Source organism: Anser anser, assembly GCF_964211835.1.
Source record: "Anser anser genome assembly, chromosome: 6".
Taxonomy (NCBI): Eukaryota; Metazoa; Chordata; class Aves; order Anseriformes; family Anatidae; genus Anser; species Anser anser.
The window spans coordinates 976,345-999,546 of NC_139726.1; the positions used below are offsets into that span (position 1 = coordinate 976,345).

Below are 23,202 nucleotides of genomic sequence, written 5' to 3' on the forward strand. Positions count from 1 at the left end.
TCATGAAATAACAAATAGACTTCCCACAATGTGTAGCCAATTAGTGCACACCTTGGGGCAATATCCCTCCCTGGCACAGGAAGGGAAGATCTTTGCCCTAGCATATATTTGATTGGCAGGCATTATTAAAAAGAGGACACTTGGGCTGGGGGACATGCCCACAGCTTAGATATGTCAACACTACAAATGGACTGTCCTCCTTTGTGTCAATCCCTCCAGTTATGTTCCACCTGCTGCCCTATATTAGGTGTTTAAGGCAGCAGCTTTAAGGGACATCACGTGGGAAATGTGCAAGTTAGTACAACATGAAAACAACATGCTGTTCACTTGACAGATCCATTTGCTTACACATATGCTGGAAATTTTTCAGATCCTCTGTAGACAGATACTACACAATAGGTTCAGAAATCAAGGAACAAGTGGATATTTCATTCTGACACCATGATCACGTTCTGTAGAGCTTTGTTTTTTAAACCGCCTTTAAAAAAATTGTAACAATCATCCAAGAACAACAAAACTGGAAATTCTCTGAATCCCGTAACATTGCATATATGACAAATTAACTATCCAGATCAGTCTTGCCTTCCAACTTTGCTTATTTAACAGTCCTAAGATTTGAAGCTGCAGTTTCTGACAGTAATGAAGCCAGACTGTAAAATCCTGTGATAAAGACTCCAGAGAGAGTCAGAAACGGCATTAGCAGCTCGGCGCAAGACAGGCAGTCCAATGGGAAGCTCACTTACAAAGCTAGGATTTATTTTCTGCAACAGTATCTGAAGCTATAAGGATCCTGGCTTATCCACTTTCCAGCTAGGTTCCCCAGGAATGACTCATCTCATTTGCTTTACCATCATCTCAGCTGCTATTCCTCCTCCACACAGAAACAGCCAGAAGTTTCAGATTATCATTTGTTCGGACCAGTAGTGCACACCTTCATCGAGCTAAGAGCAGACCGCCTGCCATCACTCGCTGCCTTACCCTGAATTAGACCACTACGATTACTTGTATTCCGTCAGTTTCCCCATTTTGAATGGGAACCTACAGTAAACGTGTGGCAGCCAGGCAGTTCAGAGTAACAGCCTGCCACTGATAAAGAGCTGACCAGTTACATTTCTAAGGTGAGAAGCAGAAAGCTCCATGCAGAACGTGTACCTGCTCACCCAGCTGCTGAAACTGGTATTGTCTGAAAGGAAGGAGAAGGTACCCCCCTCAGGGCTCGAGCTTCTTCCAAACCCAGATGGACAGGCCAGAGCTCTGACTGCACCTACTTCAAACCATATGGAAAATGGATTGCAAATATTGTCAGCCAAGGGTGAGGTACCAGCCTCAAAGCTTACACTTAACAGCAGATAAGACGTGTCTCTATATGTGTCTACTGACCCTGGAGAAAAAGTTATGAAATAACTCCAAAGCACAGCACAACTGCATTAAAAATAAGAGATTCATTTGCTTAAAAATAGTAGCTCATCAACACCAGATCTGCTTAAAACAATCCACAACTTTGCTTTTACTGATCTTTTTCCTTGGCTTCTGCATAGAGAAGTAGGGAGAAAAGCATAGCTGCTCCAATTTGGCTGGAAGAAGTAGTTATGACAGTGAATCTATTTTCTACTACAGAAAGAATCAATCCACAAACTGGATTGAAATCTACTGCATCTTTCTGCTACCACTATTTTACTTTAACAGTATGTTTTCAACATCAGCCTTTACTGCTCTTGGAATTTTTATCTTGTCAGCAAGCCTTAATTACCTGAAATACAGCGCTGAACTGGTATGACCATACCAGCATCTAGGTTGTGCCCACCCAGTCAGACACCAGTCACCACGAGAAACAGGAGCCTTGCAACTGACTTCTTTGGCACAGAGCGCATCCTGAAACAGTTTTCAGTTGTCTGAACTGGCCGAGAGCTGCCACAATCACTGCTTTAAAGCTGAGATTTTTCAGAGGTAATCCTGGTGGTTACACTTCAAGCTGCTACGTTTGAAAATACCTTCCAAACTATTTACTACTTAGACTTCAATTAATACTTTTCACTCCTGCAACTAAGTGAAACCCCTCGTAGTACCCAAAGAACATTTTTGAACATGAGAAATGATTTACAAGAATCATACTTCCCCACCGGTTAAAGACCTACAATAGCGAAACATCATTTAACGCCATCCTCCAGATAGCACCCAGCAGATCAAGCTGAGAGGCTCTTGGCATTCCTTTCCAAAGGAAACTATTCGTATAAGCCTAACATACGCTCAAACAGATTTTAAGTTTCATATTTTATCAGAAGTCATAATTAATACTTACGTGTTTGTTTCTATACTGAGAAAATTGAGAGAGGCCAAAAACTGTTGCTATGGCACCTCCTCCAATGAGAACAGTTCCTTTCACTGCCTTCCGAAATGCCATTTTTTACTGTAAGAAAAGAAGATAAAAATTAATAGGCAGTTTTGCCATGTTAAAATCTAGGCTACACAGAATAGACCATTTGTAGAAGCTAATGACAATGTTTTGACAAGTTGAAATTTAGAGTAGCAATAGATTAATTAACGATTTTCACTGCAATACTAATGATTTCTAAACAAAATGTAGAGAGAGGCAAGCCAGAACACTGGTATTTGCTATTGAAGCTGACTGACAAAAGAGTATTTAGATATACAGGTAGGTGTGTACATACATACACATTTTGTGCCGTAAGCACTTGTCACGTAACCGAGCACTTACAATACCATGGCAGAGGCAGAACGAGAGCACCCTGTCATCAGCCAGATGGCCACCAAATCCTCATCACAACACAACAGCTGATCTGCTTGACAAAATCACCCTCAGCTACCCTCCATCCCATCAAAACTATTTCTACAACCAAATTCGCCCAACAGCACTATCCTGGATTCCCACCAGGAATTACGATTCTGCCCTTCACAATACACCAAAGCTTGTCCTACCCAGCGCGGTGCAGAACGCTAGCCAGGAAACAGGTCCCTCAGCAAGAAGCAGCAGAGACTGCGGACAAGACTAAGTGGCTTAAAACAAGTGCAGAACTTTATCATCTAGCTACAGAGGTATTAAAGCTGGGCCTATGTAGGTCAGGCAGATCCTTGAAAGGGCCAGTGTTTGGATGCTGAATGAAAAATTTGCATGGAACTGACCTGAATCTTAAGTAGGCACAGCCTAACCCATCTTCCCAGGAGCAAGGCGGCTCGCATCCCATAGAAACAACGTGCAACAGATTTGAGCAGCTTCAGTCAGTGCTCCAAGTCCTTAGGTTACGAGGACACCTTTGTGCCCCAGATTCACACAGCGGTCTCTACACAAGAGATCCAGCACCGTGAAGACTTTGAGCACAGGCAGGCGATGCATACAGCAGGTCTGCAGAGCGCCAGGGGTGGCTCTGGGCCCTATTTCTTCTTTCAGTCTATATAGTCATTACGCTTTCTTAAAAAGATTTACAGCAAACATGTCTAAAAACACAAGCCAAATAAGAAAATTGCATTTTAAGATGTTATCAGTCTTAACTTCGTTATCTGTGCACTATGCTTGCAGCACATCCATGGGGGAAAACAAATGCACAAGCAATTATTGTAGGCAAATATTTTAGGTATAGTTGTCACGTGTTTGTATGGTATGTACTGGTTATTATACAGGAAGCAGAGACTTGTACCTTCCCAGAAGGCTTGTTCCTAAAGGTTCCCAACACAAAGATAGCCTTTCTTGGTCTCTATGTAGAGTATCACACAGCCCATTTAGCTCCTACTTCAGTTTTAAAAAGTACGAGTTTAATTTTTCCTTTTCATCAAGACCTGGGGGAGTCAAAGGGAAAGACAACACAATCCCCCTGCAGCATCTCAAAGCAAACTCACCGCAGCCTCGGAAGCTACAGCAGCTCTGTAGGAGCGGGCCGAGCAGCGACCCCAAGGCAGGGAGCAGCCCGCTACCCCCAGCGCAGCGCTCCAGGAAGCAGCGACCTATGCCAGCTGCAACGCTGGCAGGCCACCCCGCACCTCCCCTGCACTACCTAGAATTAACAAAGTACCAGAATTGACAAAAACCACACCCTACAAACGCACACCCTACCACCTTCAGCCTGTCACTGATACAGCGCCCCCTCTACAGATGTGGGAATACCTATGGATACTCCTGAAGCCACAGCACAGTACGCACCTCACAGGAATTGAGGTGTGCCATCACCACACTTTCAACCTCCTGCAAAATAAGAAAAACAACACACACGACAATCAACATCAGCTCACATACTGTCTATGGCTGCACAAAGCATATGGCGATGGTGAACACATACACAGCATCCAAGCACTCTGTGTACTATACATTTCTACCATACGGTTTCTTCAAGCCGCTAGAATAATAACTCAGCTTTCAGAACGCAAACTGGTGGCAAGCGCAAAGCACTTTCACACACCTTACGCAGCGGCAGAGAATCGCTTCAAGTAGGACTACGAGACCCTAGCTTACAAATGCCTGCTCTGGGAACACAATATGCTCTACGATCCAAGTGAGTTTTAAAAGAACAAATTAGCATCCTCCAACGAGCCAGCTCACATGTCTGAAGAGATGCTGGCTTTCAAGAAAACAAATGGAAGCATGTCCACACGCTGCTTTTTGTAATCAAGTTCAGCAAAGGGCGATCGCTGAAGCACAAATCCCTACTTGTCCCAGTTCAGCTAACAATGAACAAACTGCGAGCGCTGGCTCGGCAGCTGATACGAGGTGGCAAGAGCAGCCCGCACGCTCCCAGCCAAGCGCCGAACGGCGAGGCAGCATCCGCCAGCAGGGCCAGCACCGGCCTGCGGAGCAGCAGAGCCCAGAGCAAGGTCACGAAGCCCAGGTGACCACCTCCTGCCTCCCATTCACCGCCCTCCTCAAGCCTCTTCCAAGACTTCCTCGTGCAGACCAGGTACGCACCTACCAGAGGTGAACCTCTGCATTCTCACTCACCGATTAAACACTAGCTCTCCCAGATAAGAGTTTGTTGAAACAATCCCCCACAACCACCACAAGAAGCCACCCACAACACCAGCTTCGATTCAAAAAGCATCTCTGTCATCAGCTCTAACGCAATACTACACCGACAAGCTAATAGCTTTTATTTAACCATTTCCTATACGAAAACCTCTGCTAGGAACCCAGCAAACTCCACTGCCGTTACATGCAGATGGAGGAGAATTTATTGCATAAGTAACTTCAGAAGACTGACTGTCCTTTAAGAGATTATCAGAAGCAAAGGAAAGTTCAGTTCAAAACTGGTTTCTACAAATTTTGGATGAGAAATGCAGAACCTTTATGGTATAACAGACACTATTCTAGTCTTTTGGCATACTAACCTTTTCCACCTTTAAATTTGTACCGGTGAAGCTGTTCACCCTACAGAACCCAGTGCAGGTTGCACAGCACGTGCGGAGGTCTGCGGAGCCCCACTGCTGCCCGAGAATGCTGATGCTTGGCCACAAGAAGTCAGACCCAGGGAGCCAAAATTCGCTGCCTGCCTGGCCGCGTCCACTGGCCGCAGAGCTGGCTTCCCTGCACGGAGCCATACAGCGGGTGCAGGTAACGATGGCGGGGAAAAAGCAAGAGACAAAGGTTTGAGTGTTCCTATACACCAGGCTGCAAGTCACAGAAGTAGGGCAGCTGCTCAAAAGCTGAGGTAAAAGCGCTGAAGGAGGGAGGACCTGCCCGGACAGCCGTGGCAGCCACCTCTGCCGCCTGAGCTTCCCGTCCCTACAGGGGAAGCGCGGCTGCCCACACAGCAGTACCGTACGGCGGGATCCAGCTGCCCGCCGCCTCCCACGGCCGAGCGGCGTGCTGTCAGCACACACGTCAGGATTTGGAGGGCTGCAGCGAGCCTCCTCGCTCACACAGCCGCCTCCCAGCAGCTAAGGCAGCGCCAGGAGGCGGCCCACGCCGGCACAGCGGGGCGCGAAGGCGCACGTGCCTCGGGACTGCCTCACTGCTCCCGCACCCGTACCGACGCCAGCCCGCCGCGGGGACTGCGCCTGACCACGCCAAAACGACGTGCGATGTGCCACTAGGACGGTTCTGCCACGCTTTTGTTACTCGGTGACACCGGGAGGAGCCCGGCAGCTCAGTGCCCTCGCTCTGGCCGGGGTTGGGGCCTCCATCAGCACGGGGCCGACCCTCAGCCGCTGGGTGGCCGGGCCCGGCCCTTGGGCAGGCCGCAGGCAGCTCCGCGGAGGACGGAAACAAACGGCCACGTGCACCTTGCTCACCGTTGGTACGAACGGCTTCTTCAGGGACAGAAAGGGAAGCGCAGCTTAACATAAGCCACTCCAACACGAAGCTGGACAGGCATCCAAACCTGCAGACAGCACCTCCGCACCCAGAACGTCTCAGTTTCATCCCAGGAGCCCGTTAGCCCATGTCCGAGCAGGCGTATCTGGGTTAGGCTGCTTCACCTCCAGGCAAGCAGAGCCCAGGACAAACGGCCATGGATAATTTTTTGTCTTTGCGGGGGTTTTTGCTGTTGCCTGCCCCTCCTGTGAGCAGGGCCCTGCCGCAGCGTGCTGCGCCCCCCGGCCCAAGCCCCCGGCTCCATCTCGGAAGGAGCTGCGCCGCGGGTGGCACGCAGCCAGCTCTGCCCCGGGCGGCTGGGGCTCTGCCGAGGCACCAACGCTGCCTCAACGCAGCCAAAGGGAAATTACAGGCTCCCTAAGTTCTTCAAGTTATGTCCCAGAATTGATGCTAAGGAGTACTGCGAGCACAACAGGATAAACCAGAGAGCAGAAGAGGAAATGGGAAAGAATGCAGCGCACATAGCTATGACAAGATTGTACACGAGTGCTAAGGACACAGACAAGAGTCTAAGCTTAAAAACTCACCTATTGCAGTGGGTAATAAAACTCACCTCTCTTCCAAGCTGATATCAGTAACTTGGGATCAAATCTTCAAGTTTTATAGCAATATAAATTGTACAGCACAGCACAAGAAGCAGTGCAGTCAGAAATAAGTCACCCTTCTATAACACAGGTATTCTGAGTAATCGTTAAATGGCTCAAACAGCATTCAGTGTTTTGATGCTGTAAGCAGCCTGACACTGTAATCACCAGGTCAGGCAAGACTTATCTTTTGTTTCGATACAGGTTTTGATAAACAGCACCTTTAGACCCATGCCCTCAGCTCGAGGGCTGGCTGAAGTCCTTGACAGGCTGCGGAACGGGCTCAGGCAGGAGCAAGGAGCCCTCTGCCGTCACAGGGGCGGCCAGGGGCACGCCACGAGGAGCGGGTGCAGCACACGGCGTGATCTGTCCAGAAGCAAGCCACCCACAGGAAGGCTGCTCAGGGAGCCAGCTGAGCACCGGCAGATGCACGGTGACATCAGCTCAGACTCGTAGCTACAGCAAGATTCCCGATGGCAGCCTGGTGCTACCTTCTGAAGCTTAAGGGAAGAGAAAGAGCTAGTCTGCATCGAGTGGGAAACACACAAAAGGTTCATCAGGACAGATTCATACTTTGTTTCCAATAAGTCAATACAAACCATTTCGCAGTAAGAACTACTCCTCCTGCACCGAGTTTCTCGACGAGTAATTGAGGGCACACTCACCACGATCGAGGTGCGTGGTTTCTCCCAAACTACAGTCACTGCTGCCAGAAGCGCCCGCCCCAGAGCTGCTGCCAGCGAGCCCCCGGGCTGAGCCCCCGCACCCACGGACCCCCGGGCTCCCACACCGCGGCCCAGGGCTGCGCTCCCCCATTAACATGCCCCCCAGAGCACAGCTCTCCTGCTCTGCTTTCAGCCCCGCATTTGAAAAAGAAACAAAAACCATACAGAGTGCAACTTACATCCTGTTTTTTAAAAAATTATTTCAACACCCGTCTTCGGCAGAAGCTTCTGTACAGGGCGCCCCATATGACAAGTATCTGCCTCCCTGCAGTTCCCAGCAGGCTGACAGAAGTCCTAGGAGGAACTTGTCTTCATTTCCCGCAATGCCCAGCCCAGGCAGTTACCAGACAGCCTGCCTGTTGGCTGGGATCTTATTTTGGGTTGTGTAACGCTATGCCGCCTGCCAGCGCGCACACACACCTACCAGGTCTCCCACCCCCTCCCAAGGTAGCCGGTATTTCTGTGCTCGGGTACCTTCTAATTATCAAGGTGTTGGGCTAGACCTAAGGAGGGCACGGGGAAAGTTGGTGGAAGAATGAGAGGAATGGAGGAGGAGGGAGCGAAGGCAGCGAGGGAGGATTCAGACGCAGTGCCGCAAGTTGGAGATCAAAGAAAGACGACTACTTTAGCAAAAATGCAGAGACAGATGGATACAAACTGTAAAGCTTTGCAATAAGTGTGACGCCCTGTATGCTGCCATCAGACATGGTGTATGAGACGCAAAACCTGTTAAATTAAGAGAAGAAATCCAATCTGTTATGTTGTATATCTGAGTGCTTTATGAGGCCATTACCATGGAATCTGGATGCTTCACATTCCGTTTTAAATGAACACATCTAATAAAGTGAGTCACTCAATGGAAGACTCAAAAATAGAAAACTTATAATCATCAGCGCTACAGTTTGCATAACTTGCCATTTGCACAGTAGCATTGTCTCATGTTTTTCATTTTTCCCAAAAGCTTCTCAGGTGCATTTCAGATGAGAGCCCCAGACCAACGAGAGCTCCGGGCTGAGCTGGGATCTTGCACTGCCTCTGCTTCTCCAAACAGAGGAAGACGCTATCCTCAGCTCCCTCTAATGCTGCTTTTGATCCTCCTTGCAGGGCTACTTAAAAGGTAGCCACTGTGATGGTGCGCAGAGCTGCAACAAGCCACTTAGGCCATAATTAGGACTCTTACTATGGGTAGTTTAAGAGTTTAAAGCAGTACTACTCAAGAGTGTGATGCTGACAGTTTGCAGCATGCATCAGTGGAGGAATGGCCAAAGAACATGAAAAAGAGGATGTGACCATATCGTATTAACACTCCCATGATAAGATCATCTACTAGCTCTAATGTAGCTGCTCTTATTTGCTTTTTAAAAGACCACAGTGGTTAGTACGTTACACAGCAAGTCAGACCACGCTAACTGAAGCGAGCATCCTAGAAGCAAGTAATTAAAGCTTAAATGAACCAGCAGTGAAGAAGCCTGCCCTGCAGCACTCCGAACAGCCAGCAGGCGTACCTCTCCCCAGGTTACCTGGGTCCCACCTCCTGGGCCAACCTCTGCTCTCTGTTACCTACCCAGCAATGACACAAAGGGGAGAACAAAGCAGCACGCTCCACAAGGCAACCAGAGCTTATCTGCCTCTCTGGCTGCATGGGCTCTGACACACGTCCTCGTGACTTGTGCATCTAATTCCTGCAAGCCACAGCTATAAACAAAGCCACACACCGAGATAAGCTTCCAGTGGATACATAACGCAGCTGTCACTGAGACACTACTGAAGATGAGTGCTCCAGATCTTCTCCTAAAGCCTCTCATGTAGACTCCAAGTTCTTAAACAAGTTATGGCACTTTAATTAAAGTAATTACCCTCACCAACCAAGCACAGAAACATAACCCATAATACACCAGGACAGCTCGCAGGGTTACCAGCCCCTTTAAGCCACAGACCACACCACGAATTTGTAAGTTCCCACACCCAAAACTCAGAAGCCCAAACCCCCCCCAGGCCAACTTCCACTAATTAGCGGAAGCAATGCAGCAGTTCACCATATGGGGAAAGGCCTTCCCACGCGCAAGTACAGGCACCCAGCACGGCTACCATGCCCAAAAGTAGCTGCATGGCATGTCACGCACAAAAATAAAGGAAAAACAAGGCAAAAATAGTCATACTACCCTCATCCTTCTCTTGGTCCCCACTGCTTCAAGCTTCTTGATTCTCCTTTTGTACTTAGGTGACCAGGATCTTCCCACCAGGCGTTAGATGACACCCCAACTGCTTTAAGCACTATCCTACAAGGAATAAACTTTGACTTCTCTCTCCTGTATTTATATTTTTAGACCTAACCACTTTTTCTCCTGTGTCACCACCACCCAAAAAAAGAAAAAAACCTCTTGCAGGTAACGAGGTGTGGAGGGTATCTAACTGATAAATATTCCTTGGCATTTCAGATAGCGATAATCTTGCCAGAAAAGGCAGCACGTTTCTGACAAGGAGGTGATACATACTTGTGGATGACAATTCCAAGCACTGTACCTCACAATTAACAGGAATATTTAGAAACACTGAGGCCATCCGTATTTTGGGCTTCCTCATCACATAAACATCACAACATATTTTACAAGTTTTACCAGGAAAGTATTTACATTCCCTCCAGTCCTACTGAAACGTTACTTCAAACCCCAGCCACGCAAGGAGTGAGAAGCCTTGTCTCCAGCCTGGTTACTGACTAAATTTATGCAGAACGATTCTCATATGTTTTTGTTTGCCAACGTAGTCTTCCAGCTTAAATAGTTCAAAATAGTCATTCTTGCTCCCCACACGAGTGAGGATTTATACCAGCCATAAGATCCACCACGCACAGACAATACTAACTCGCAAATACTGTAAGTTACAGACAGTTATTGGACCGACGTTCACCCTTCTTTGTGCATATTCTTCAATCACCTCATATTTGATAGAGGTTTGGTTAGACAGCCCTGCAAATTCAATTAAATCCTAGTACCTGCCAATGCCTACAGTTTCTTCCCTCCCTCTCTCCCAAGTCAGGCACTGGAGGAAGAAAGGTTTAATAAACAGTGGTTTGCTTATTACAAGATTGGGCACAGACCTGCATATACAAACAGGTACCTGCTCAAAAACAACTACAAATTAGGTAATTACTTAGGTGTGTCAAGGAAGTAGCCTAGTTTTGTACACCGGGTTGAAGACTGAGAAACCCGATAGCACATGCAAATCCCATCCAAGCAGGAGGGGCACGCATTCAGAAGTCAGAACTAGCGCTTGGTTTGAGAAACACTTTGCTAAGCAGAAGAGTCCCAATCCAAGACTCAGTACCCAGCCAGCAGAGAAACAGCAACTCAGCATCCATCAGCGTTTCAATTTATAACTCGGGGCTGGCTCATCTGGCATTTGGAAACCCCCAAGACAGAGTTACAGTCACTTGGGAACCTAGCTCAAACACAGCTACTTCGGGATACAAAATGCTTCTCCTTCTGCACTGCCAAAAACAATAAAATAAATCAATGCTACGATCCTGCAAAAGAGTTTTGATTGCGAAGTGTTTGTTCATTATGTAACACAAAAATGTCTTCTAAAGTAGTGCTTTTTGGAAGCAAGAGTACCAGTACACCTACGTTAGCAAGAGCCGAGGCACGGCTGCAGCGCAGCCCCACAGCAGAGGGCCGTTGCTGAGAACGGCCTCCAGGATACCCGCGGGCGTGCACACCACTTGTCAGCGAGTACCTCCAGCCCAGGCCCACCGACACCCACGAAGCAGTTGAGGCACATGAGGTCTTCCTTATTTAACGGGAGATCTTCCCACTTCCGTCTGATCTACTTAAGGTTGTTTTGCAGCCTCTACTCTAACTTTTATTTCACGTTCGTCTCCACCTCCAGTCCCAGTCATCCACCGACTGCTCGGTGCTCCCCAACTTCTGGGCGCACCCCGGGAAGGCAACAGGCCCGCAGGCAGGCCGGCCACGGGCAGCCCCCCATCCTCCGGGGGCAGAACCGCGCAGCCCCGCTCGCGCGAATGAGCTCCCACCGGCTGGAGCGGCACACCCGCCGTGACGCTGCCAATCCCCAGCAGAACAGGCGCAAACTGCAGGTGGAAAGCCAGGCAACGTACAGCAGGACTCAGCTAACGTATGCTGCACTGTCAGAGCCCTGTTTTAAATAAAGCACAGCACAGTCCCACGTACTGGAAAAAGGTGAAACAACTCTTCGAATCCTGTTTGCCAGCACGTAAACACACACCACAACACCGCACCTGACAGAAGCGAGCTGCTCCTTAACAGAGCTAGTTGCAAATGAGAGCCCTTGTTTCAAAGCCAGAGATACTTACACTTGAAAGAAGAAAGCAACAGCTGCAAACTGGACATTGTGGGGAAAAAAAAAATAAGCACATTTATTTTAAATATTTGCTAAAGTTTGCAGAGAATTGTGAAGGCAAACTAGAGAGCAGAAGGGAACCTGTATGAGCTTTCATTTGGAAAACTGGTTTGCGTTGGAGGCCTTTGAACCTATCCAGCTTCCTAAACTTCTAATAGGGACAGATTACCAGGCAGCAATGGATCTCCAGAGAAATTACTACGTTATGTAGTGAGGGCCTAGCTCACGAAGTTCTTTTTGCTATACTTCTGTGTATGCGTACACACATCATTACACAAAACAATGTGCACATCCGTTCTTTTTTATGGTTACTATAGAGGAGCTTAAACTGGATTATACTTAACCAGCAACACTTAAAGACCTTGAAATATCAGACTGACTCATCACTAGCTACTTATCAGTCACCACTCCCCATCACGAAGCATTTCTGAGGAACCGTACCTATAACCAAATGAGTAAAAGCAAAGGCCTGATTAACTTCAGTTAAAAATATACCATGCTCCTGACAGCCACCTCACCAAGCTTGTTCCTTATCCATGGTTAGAAGATTATCTTACGAAAGGACCTCAGAGTCTTCAGGCTAATGGCAGTGTAATTACACTTGAGCAAGCCTCGCACGCAGGGAGCTCCCTGGCTGGAAATACAGAATAGCAGTAACGGTTCACAGAGAGCTCAGTACAGAGGCAGACTACAAGTACAGAGAATGAAAATAAAACATACAGAGAAGCACAGCCACAACCTGAGAACTAGCAGATGATAAATGTAAGAGTCCACAGCAGTAACAGATTCATGCACAGACCGCTCCAAGTCTTCAAAGCACAGCAGCCCCTGACTCTGCAGCTGCCCTGCCTTTTTTTATCTACCCGTTGGCTGCAACTGGCAAGCCTGGAGATGTGCTCCTGCGGCCGCTCCTCCCATAAATTCAATACCTTTGCCCCTTGAGAGGGCTCAGCGCAGCTGCAGCTCTCTGAAGTGAGGGCCTCGTACAGCAGTGAGGAAACGCTACTAAGTGCAGCTAGGAGCTGGGCACAGCACAACCCCGCAGCTACTTCAGAGCGGAGAAAAGAGCTCCCACCTCGTAGCAGCAGGCGGGAAGGAGCTTGCTTTCAGAGCATCCTTCCTACCAGGCTACAGTAAATAGCACGGTGAGTTCAGCAGGTACCAAATCCAGACGTTTTAAAGTCAGGGTCTCCACATGCACTCTTGTACCTTTTGCCCTGCAGTAATGGTCTTACAAAGATTTACTGAAGTGACTGATTAGAAGAGATAAGAAGTCAGAACAAGTTCAAGAGTTACTTGTTACACTGGAGCACTTTCACCCAGAAAGGATCCCATGAAAGCACGCAATGCAAGTGAAGTAACCCTGCTTTCCTCCTCCAAAGTTCGACGTTACTACAGCCACGCTTATTCTGCGCCCAGCACCCACACTCACAGCCCTTACGCGTCTGTTTTACAACGGGGGGCTGCTCTAGGGGGTCAACAAGAGAAAGAAAGTCTGGTGACGGGTCCTGCAGAAAGGCCGCAGACGCCCGGCCGTCCGGCACCGCGGCGCGCAGGCAGCTGTGCAGTGGCACACAGCCGGGCTGCGCCCGCAGCCAGGAGCCGTGTCGGGGTGCTGAGCCCCCGCGCAGGGCAGCGGCGCTGGGGGCTGCCGAGGGCTGCAGGCCGCCTTCCGAGAAGCGCCGCACGCTCTAAAAACGTGCTCATTCCTCCCAAACCTCCCTTGCGCCCCAAGGCTCTGGGAAGCCGGGGAGAGGGCCGGGAGCCCTCGGCAGAAGCGGGCCTGGGTCGGGTCGCGCCGCACACCCGGAGGGCAGGGCCCCGGGGCCGCTCAGCGCCGCAGGGATGCTCGCACCGCCACCGGCCCCGGGGCGGCCGCCCCCCGGAGCCCCCCGGCCGCGGGCAGCGCCGGGCCCCCAGCGCCGGGCCCCGCCGCCGCCCGGCCCCGCAGCGAAGCCGCCTCGCCGCCCGCCGCCCCCGTCCCGTCCGTGCCCGCCGCCCGCCCCGCTGGCCGGGCCCCGGTGCCCGTGCCGGCAGGGCTGGTGCAGGCGCTAGGCCCCGGCCCTTACCGCTCGGCCGCCGCCGGCGCGGCTGCTCCCGGAGGCGGGCGCTGCGAGAGGGGCGCGGAGCGGAGCGGAGCGGAGCGGCGGCCTCCCCGCCCCGGTCTATATTGGGCGCGCCCGGGGCCGGGCCGCGGCTGCCCGGATGGCGCCGCTCGGGGGCCGCCCGGCCCGGCCCGGCCCCTCCTGCCCTTCCCGGCCCGGCCCGGCCCGGCCCCGCCGTCCCGCCCGGCGGGGGGCGGTGAGCCCGGCCCGGCCCGGCCCCGCCGAGGCCCGCAGCACGGCCGTGGCACCGCGGCGCTGGGGATCCCGGCGTGCCGGCCTGCGGGGCGCTGCCCCTGGGGCGGGAGCGCTGCCCGGGAAGCCGCCTGCGCCTCTCGTGGGGCCCCAGGCGGGCGCCCAGCTGACAGAGCTGGTAGCGGGGAGCGGGCTCCTGGCTGTGGTAGGGCCACCGCAGGCAGGATCCGGATGATTTACAGAGGCACTCGTAGAGTTCTTGCCCAGAAAAGCACCACACCTCGGAGGGGTCACCTTTGTGAAAGAGGTGGTGCGTGCCGGGCGGGCAGAGCCAGGTTCACATTTTGTTACTTTCAGGTTTCTCCAGCAGCCCTCGTGTGCCGTGAAGCTGGCGAAGAAGCTGCATCTGTGGCTGCCTCTCAGTGACCTGATACATCTACCCTCCTCCTTGAACTGCAGTTTCTTACGAAACCCTGCTGACGTACTGATTTTTACTGGACTTGGCAGAAGCACCATGTAGCAGTTAATCCGAGTCTTAGCAGATAAGAAGGCAGACTTCCCACCTTCGGGCGTGCTGCGTCTGGGGCACAGGTAACGAAGCCCACCATGTGAGGGACATGCGAGGGAACACCCCCACAGGTGCTGGGCCAGGGGATCGCGCTTCGCTTTTGCAGCGCAGGGCTTGCAGGCTTGTTTTTCCCTGTTGAGGCTTTCCTGAACTGAAAGCTTCCCAATTCTTTAGCTCTCCAAAACAGCAGATCTCCAATCTTGAACTTCCAACAATTAAATCAGGCACTTGCCCTGTGAGGCTTGGAAGTGAGGTGTGTGACATAGCAGTGGGTGACACCTGGAGACATTTTGTGTATCTTTGTTCTGTTCTCTGCCTTCTACTTGGTGATAGCCAGTGGCAGGCCTTGGAAGAGCACCTGTCACAGGCTGTGGCTGGTAATGGCTCTCTGTTCCTCATCCTGGTCCCCATGCGCCAGCCTCCTAGGGACACGGCCGGCAAACATGGCTGTGTGTTTTTGGGAGTCACCTGGAGACTCCTGGCTGTTGCTTCTTTTGCAGCGAGAAAGCCAGACACGCGATAGTAATACACCAGGATCTTCCTCCCCCTCCAAAACTCATTGCTGAACTTTCGGCTGCGCTTTTCCCAGCAACTGTAGGTTGTAGTGCCCTGCAGCTGTGGTTCTACAGGTGTTCAGGATCTCCTTTTCCACACTAGACCAAAGCACTAGCTGATCCTGCGGCTGTGTCCCCAGACGCCCTGCCGTGGGTCTGTCTGTGTCCAGGCACAGCCCGCCTCAGCTGCCCGACACAGCCGGTGCCACAGACGCAGGGCCCCTGCGTGCCCCGGGCACGGCGCTGCCCGTGTGTCCCTGCTTTCCAGGCATACGGGGATCAGCTGTCTCTAACCATGCTTCTTGGCTGCCTCCCAGAAACTGCTTTTATTGCCGTTCTTCCGTGCTCACTGCTTAGTCAACATGCTTTACAGGCAGCATGAGACGTGTTTTCTATCAGGCACAGAAAAACAAGCTGCTGCCGCGCTGAGCGATGGGGCACAGCTCCCTTCCACACGGCGGCCTTGAGGCACGCTCCAGTCACCTGTTGGCCGGCTGAATGTCAGCGACAGGTCCCATCTGAGGAGGCCGTAGGAACCTAATCCCTCCCTCTTGGGTCAGATATAACTGCATGAGCTAAATTGGATGCTGCAATAATAAATGTATGGCTATCAATTCTCTAGGTGGCATTTAAAGTCAGTAAACAACTGCAAGGGTTGGCTTTCAGAAGTTTTGCAAAGTAAGTGATATTCAGGCTGGAAGTAGTTTTTACACCAGACAAATTAGGAGACTTGGTAGTGCTTTTAAAAGAAAACAAGATCTCCAGTGACAGAGGGAATTAGTGCACTCCATAGATACTCAGGTTTAGAGTCCATTCCATGGGAATACCTCAACTGAACAGAAGGAACTGAAAATGAAAGAAAAAGCCCCAGGAGATTATGGATTAATTCTTTTTCTTCTTGTTTTTCTTTTTGCTTTTCTTTTTTTTTTGTTGGTTTTTCTTTTTCTTCTTTTTAATTTTTTTCATTTTTCTCTTTCTCCCTTTCCTTTCCTTTCCTTTCCTTTCCTTTCCTTTCCTTTCCTTTCCTTTCCTTTCCTTTCCTTTCCTTTCCTTTCCTTTCCTTTCCTTTCCTTTCCTTTCCTTTCCTTTCCTTTCCTTTCCTTTCCTTTCCTTTCCTTTCCTTTCCTTTCCTTTCCTTTCCTTTCCTTTCCTTTCCTTTCCTTTCCTTTCCTTTCCTTTCCTTTCCTTTCCTTTCCTTTCCTTTCCTTTCCTTTCCTTTCCTTTCCTTTCCTTTCCTTTCCTTTCCTTTCCTTTCCTTTCCTTTCCTTTCCTTTCCTTTCCTTTCCTTTCCTTTCCTTTCCTTTCCTTTCCTTTCCTTTCCTTTCCTTTCCTTTCTTCCTTTCCTTTCCTTTCCTTTCCTTTCCTTTCCTTTCTTTCCTTTCCTTTCCTTTCCTTTCCTTTCCTTTCCTTTCCTTTCCTTTCCTTCCTTTCCTTTCCTTTCCTTTCCTTTCCTTTCCTTTCCTTTCCTTTCCTTCCTTTCCTTTCCTTTCCTTTCCTTTCCTTTCCTTTCCTTTCCTTTCCTTTCCTTTCCTTTCCTTTCCTTTCCTTTCCTTTCCTTTCCTTTCCTTTCCTTTCCTTTCTTTCCTTTCCTTTCCTTTCCTTTCCTTTCCTTTCCTTTCCTTTCCTTTCCTTTCCTTGTGTGAGAAAGGTATAAGAATAATTGGGCTAGGAAACAAGGATTTTCACTCCTAAATGTTGTCTACCTGGATGTAGCTGCCTTGTCAGCATCAATTTATGGTAAATTTTGATCAATTCAAAACAAGACAGTGTATGGGTGTAAAATGTGTCTACATCCAGTTTCTAGGGAAGCACATCATGCATTCCAGAAATTCTGTGTTTCATGAACTCTTCCAAAGCAACAAACTCATGAAGGGGATAGAAAATCCTGTGCTGCTTGTCACATAAAAGGGAAATCCCAGAAGGACTGAAAACTTTTATGAGGATCACATCTCATTCCAGGATGGGTTCTTCAAACGCTCCAGACCCAGCTACCAACAAATGAGGGAAGGACGGACGGTTCTTTCCTCCCTTGATTAGGCTTTCCACCAACAGCTGTGATTTTGTCTTGGTTACTGGTTGGTAAAAACTGGTCTTCATAAGTTTGAGTAGTGCAAGATTTTTACAAGGCTAAGCAAAACCTGGAATGCCTTGATGTGTCACAGAATTCATCCCTCTTGAGTGCGTTTTTTATTTCATGTCTGGATCAAAACATTACCTCCCTAGTCTGCGTGCGTGTGGCTTGGTCCCTGGGACACCTGCCAAGACAAGAATTTTGGATGCCTGCAATCATGTGCCCAGCAGGTGTAAATTGTGTTCAGGGAGAGTTCACCTTTTGTCCTTAACCCCAGAGGCAGTTTCTCTTCATTAGCAAGGGAAGATAGAGAAAGAGATTATCATCATTTCCTGACTGCATGCCAAAGTTATGTATCATGAGAAGAAAATCTGTTCATACATTCACAAATATGTTTTCTCCTACTCTGTCTTTAGGAAAATGTCTTTGTGAGGAGCGAGGGGTAATAATCGTAGAGAAGTTGAAAGAAGTGACAGAAACAGAAACAGAATCTCTCAGCTGCGATTTTTTTAAAGCAGGATGCATGGTAGGTCCCACCCCTGGAAAATAAAAGTACTTAGTCACGGCTGTGATTGAACATTTTACAGTGTTCCCAGCTCTGGCTGCTGGTATCAGGTGTCATTCGGAAATACAACTGCATTGCTTCATACCACATGCTCGCTTTACCAGCTGCAGCAGGGCTGTATTGCTTGCGTTTGAATATTTCCCCCCTACACTCAGCAGATAAAAGGCCCACCGCGTTTCTGTGTGTGTGCCTGTGTTTGTGTGCATGTCTGAAAAGAGAAAGAGGCTCATTTTTCTATTAAAACGGAAGTAATGTGTTATCATCATAATTATGTCATATTGTTTGCTGTTATATAAAGATAACAAATCAGGGCTGAGTCACAGAAGCAAATGCAAAAATTGCAGTTTTAAAAGAATAAGGTCACAGGTCACATTATTTGTTGCAGAACAAACACAATAATTAATTGGCCTCTCCCTGCAATGGTAGCGCAGGCATCTTAACTACAGGAGAGCCAGGAAATGGTACGAAGCGATGTGCAGGAGTGCAGGCAGAGTACCAGTGTTTTTCTGGGGCTCAAACCTGAGCTAGGTCCAATAGGGAATACTAATTTAATTGGGAGAGAGAGAGAAGAGATGGGCGATATCTTTAGAAAGCACGACTCTTTGGGCTACTTAAGTGTATATTTTCTGTTGTTTATAAAGATTTTTATTGTGGTGGGAAATGTGAAAAAAAGCCTTTAAAATTTATTTTCTCTTTACATATGCCAGAGGGAGGGATTATATTCAGAATGTGGAATAGAAAAAGCTTTTTGGAATTTGTGCTTTATTATTTTTTTCTCTGAGACAATGACAGACCAGCATCACTGATGTGAATACCCCATTTGCTTTTTTATCCAGACATTTTCCCTATTGAATTGTTTAGGAAAAAAACTTAGAAAACCTGTCCAAAGACTTATACAATCACTTTCAAAGCCTTAGCCTAATATTCCAGTAATTAATGAAGAAATACAAGATTGGACTCTCTTGTTCTTTTTCTAATGTCCATTTCTCTAGCATTGCTTGGCTGATAGCTTTTGTTTGTCAGCATTTAAATAATAACTGGGACAAATATTTTCAGGGTGTCCACAGATTTGTAAGTGACCTATGCAGATCACTAGAAAACAAGCAAGCAAACAAACAAACAAAACCCACCAATAGTAGTGTTGGAAAAAGCTGTTTGAAAGATCCACATATATCGTACCAATTTGGGTTCTGTGACCTCCTGTAATACAGAACAATTCAGCTGAAAACAAAGGGAGATGGGAAATTCTGGAAGTTTCCATTTCTCTTCCATTTGAAACACATAAACATTGCTCGATGTAAATGACTTCTGTTGGTGTGTGAAGGTTGTGGGTTTGATATCATGGCTCAGGTGCTTTTTAGCACTGCTTTTGACCACACTCGCTATCCTCCAGCTTCCCCGGAATTTAATATCGTACCTTTTTATCTACAGAAATATTTTCCCTGCAGATTTTAATAATTAATTGGGACAAGCCTAGTGGGTCTTGAGATAAACGTAAAAGAGGCAGCAGATACGTGTGACCAAGTGACCTTTTGCTGTCCTACCAGTCCCTGTGCTCTCCCTGCGCTCAAAGGGACACTGTCAAAATTGCTAGTCCTTAGAGCTGTAACCTGCCCTGACAAGTTGTTCTACATTATAAGTCTTGCCTAAAAGATCACCACGATTCTTTTGTTTGTTTTGTTTGAACAGTCTTTGCTGAAGGCTCCACAACGCAGATTCATTTGTCTTTTTAGGTAAGTAGATATTTTTAAGTGCCCAACTTACTCCCTGACCTGTTAAAATCAAGTTGATATGCACGTATTGTGCTCAGCGGAGGAGCTGCCAAGGGATGGTATAAATTTTCTGCACTTTGGAAAGAGAGACGAGAGGACGCTCTGGAAGCCTTTATTTAAGGAGGCTTTTAGAAACCATTTTGAAAGGCCTGCAGTTATTTATCATTATTTTGGGGCAGTAATAACTGTTGTCTGGATTTTCCTAGTACTATTAGGAATTAGGTACTGGTCAGTTAAGGAAGGGGTGACCAGGCCATTTCTTCTTACAAAGAGGTATTTTATGTTTCGGGTCAGTCTGAATTATTCCCTAAGAATTATTTCTGACAAGAACTCCATTTAATACAGCGAGACATGAAAAGGTGAATCAGAGCAAACAGTAGAGGTACATTTGTAACATCTCACTTTTTTTTGGTATACCAATGCAGGGATTGACGCAACTGCAATTTAAATGTGGGTGGCTGCACATCCATAATTGCGCTGTGTGACATGGGAATGTATGGCCATACCAGGTGGAGAAGAGGGGATGAACGCCATCCGCTTACCGTACCCCAGGTAATTTGCACCTGCAGTATTAAGCTTGATTTGAGCTGTTTTACCACTGCCTTTCTGTCAAGCCTTACCTTATTCCTAATGCGACTGTACCACCTGAACGTGAGCTGTTGGAGGCTAGAAGTGCCCCTGAGCGACGGCGTCCTCGTTAGAGGTGCATGGCAGGGTCAGCAGCAGCGCCCGGAACCCATCAGTTGTACCTTGCAGCAGCAGAGCCCCGTATGAAGATGCTGTGTCAAGAAGCAGCAAGATCAGAGCCCCTTTGAAGGAGACCTGGAATGGAAGGAAGTGTATTTGTCCCTTTTGGGGGGGATAAAAAGGCCTCAGAAAATACTTTTCTTTCTTCCTATAACAAGTTTTGCTTTCCTTGTTTCTGCTGAAGGTTTATAGCAGCTCCTTAAGCACCTGAAAGATTTTGAACTAAAATGAAGGGAATGATGGCCTGAGTCTCTAAAAAGATAATCCTCCTCATCTGTTCATTGGGTATTGGTTAGAAACGTACAAAAGTATATTCAGAATAATCTCAACTGAAAGTAGCTCCCTTGATGCTCCCTCGATGTTGTACAAAGCTGGATTCTTGATGCCATTCAAGCCATCTACTGAACTTCTAAAATTATGTATGTTTTATGGATGAAAGCTACAGAACACATGTTTTCATGAACTGTTTGTACTTAAATTTGTTGTAAGATAGTACTTTCACTTAATATTCCTGTAATGTTCTGGTAGCCTTACTCAAAACATACCCTTCTGCACTGATTTTGCTGGGAGCGTTCTACAAGCCTTTGTGCTGATTAAGACAATAAACTCCGAAGGATTCCTTGTCTCATTGGAATAGGATGTAGATAATTAATCAGCTGAACCAATCTCATGAAATATTCACCACTTCTGTGACTCTGGACTGTCATTTTCTAATATTATAGGTCTTGATCCTCTCCATTCAGCAGTCTCCAACGCAGTCATTTTTAAAGGGAAATTAAGTGCGAGCCTGTGTCATGCTGCTTGAAAAAGGGTTTCCGGAGCATGTTCTGGAGCAACATTCAAGCTCCAGCGAGCCAAAATCCTCCTGATTTACTGAGCTCTCTCCAGCCAATGTCCACAGATGCAAAACATTGTCTAACAGACATGGGAAACAGTTCTCTAAGTTACTAACTATGAGAGCAAGAACTGCTTTCATTTTTACTCTGGGAATGGCGTGTTGTTGATAACTGTGCAAAGTTTGTTACTGTGGTGAGTGTCTGTTTGATGATCCTCTAACAAGCAGCGATTCCACAGAAACACAGCCTCTTCTGCTTACCGCCTTGGTGGGCCAAGGAGAAGCAGCCCGAGGACTCTTCTGCCTTATGGAGCTCTGCTGGTTTCCACGTGGCTTTGGACAGATGTTGCCAGATCCGTCCCGCTGCCTGACCACCCCCTGCCGTCCAGGATCTCGGCTCAGCAGAACTGGAAGGAGGTAAGAGGATAAAAGTAAGGCGGAAACCATTTCATCAGCTATTGCTGTTTACCTCGGCATGGCTGTCAGATCTACTGAAACAGTAAATTAGAGTCTTCTCAGTACGAGTATGTTTCACATCTGCCTAACTCTTTTGGGTTTTTCTGGTTCTGGGAAAACAGTTTTTCAGGGCTGACTGGTGAAATTGTAAGCAATAGCCTAAATAATAATTATTACTTGAAGAATTTACTGTGTTGCTTTCTGACAAAGGAAAATAGGAAGTTGAAGCTTAGAGGAAATGGGAGCTGTGATGGCCTTGTTACTGGCCTGCATTGGTCCACTGGGTCGAGGGTGACTGTGAAATAGCGGAACCTAGTATCTGACAGGGTGACAGACAAACTGGTCTCACTTTTGTTTCCAGACTCAATGAGAATACAAGTTTTGTTCAGGTTCTGCTTTATTCATGCAGAAAATAGTCCATCCTCTCCATGAAGTGAGTATGCAATTGGAACAGTTAGGTAATAACTCCACAATTGATAAACACTGCTCTGCATAGGGAAGCCTACATTCTGGAATTGATACATGTTCACAGAGGAAATCAGAATGTTATCTGCAGTGTCAAATTGCTATTAATCCAAGAAGAAAAAACCTGCTTGCAACCTTTCATGAGAAGATTGGTGGTAGGTGTTCTTTGTCTCGGGAGCACGTGTTTTAGCACAGCTGTTCTTCTCATGCACGCACCTTGATGTTCGCCCGGTGCAAAATGTTTAATGTTGCTTTTGCTTTAATTCTTTGTCTGGTGTGTGGCTGTTCTTGGGAGCATGTCCAAGGCAAACTAAATGCCGAGACTGCACATAGTTGATGGAACATGCCATCATTACACCACGGTGCAAACCATCTTGTATTGTAACTGGTGGCCTCCTCTGGCAACGTAAGGAACGTAGAGGAACAAACGTAAACCTCTTGCTGCTTCTTCTGAAAGCTTTTAAATGTAAAGCATGCTGGGTTTATTAAGCAGATCTATAGATTTTTTAATCTGTTAGAGGAAGGGTGCATACAGGTGTGGCTAACTTTCTGGGAGTGTTTTATCGTGGGGATGGCGGCTGGGGCTGCTGGCCGTGGGCGTGCAGTTAGGAGGGACAGCAGCAGAGAGGAGAGCAGGGCGGCATTCACCGCGCGCATTGGTGGTTCAGTGGTAGAATTCTCGCCTGCCACGCGGGAGGCCCGGGTTCGATTCCCGGCCAATGCAAGGTCCCATTTATTTATTTATTTATTTTCCCATTCCGTTTCGCCGCAACCCGCTCGCTTTTGAGCTGCAGAGGAACCGCGGCCCCGCGCTGCTTCCCGCGCCGCGCCGAGGCGTTAGCGGGAGGCAAAAAGCGGCGCCCCCGG

At 48.2% G+C, this 23,202-nt stretch overlaps 1 protein-coding gene and 1 long non-coding RNA gene across 4 annotated transcripts in view; one reads left to right on the forward strand and one right to left on the reverse strand.

Moving 5' to 3' along the window:
- GPD2 (glycerol-3-phosphate dehydrogenase 2) overlaps nt 1-14,719 on the reverse strand; it is a 59,442-nt gene extending 44,723 nt beyond the window's left edge. Inside the window, exons 1-2 of one of the 3 annotated variants that reach the window (XM_083841436.1) lie at nt 14,597-14,719; nt 2,300-2,407 (exon numbers count right to left, since the gene is read on the reverse strand). In XM_083841436.1, coding sequence (XP_083697562.1) covers nt 2,300-2,401 — 102 coding nt within the window. In that variant the 5' untranslated portion in view covers nt 2,402-2,407; nt 14,597-14,719. Of the gene's footprint in view, nt 1-2,299; nt 2,408-7,804; nt 8,035-14,074; nt 14,257-14,596 lie in introns of those variants that run through there. The other 2 variants (XM_083841435.1, XM_083841437.1) reach the window with 2 other exon arrangements.
- Nucleotides 14,720-14,755: 36 nt separating this feature from the next.
- On the forward strand, nt 14,756-22,736 carry LOC310901579. The gene is made up of 6 exons (XR_014585913.1): nt 14,756-14,893; nt 17,912-18,021; nt 19,750-19,793; nt 20,258-20,384; nt 21,654-21,831; nt 22,367-22,736. It is a non-coding gene; the product is annotated as an uncharacterized lncRNA (long non-coding RNA).
- Nucleotides 22,737-23,202: the final 466 nt, after the last annotated feature.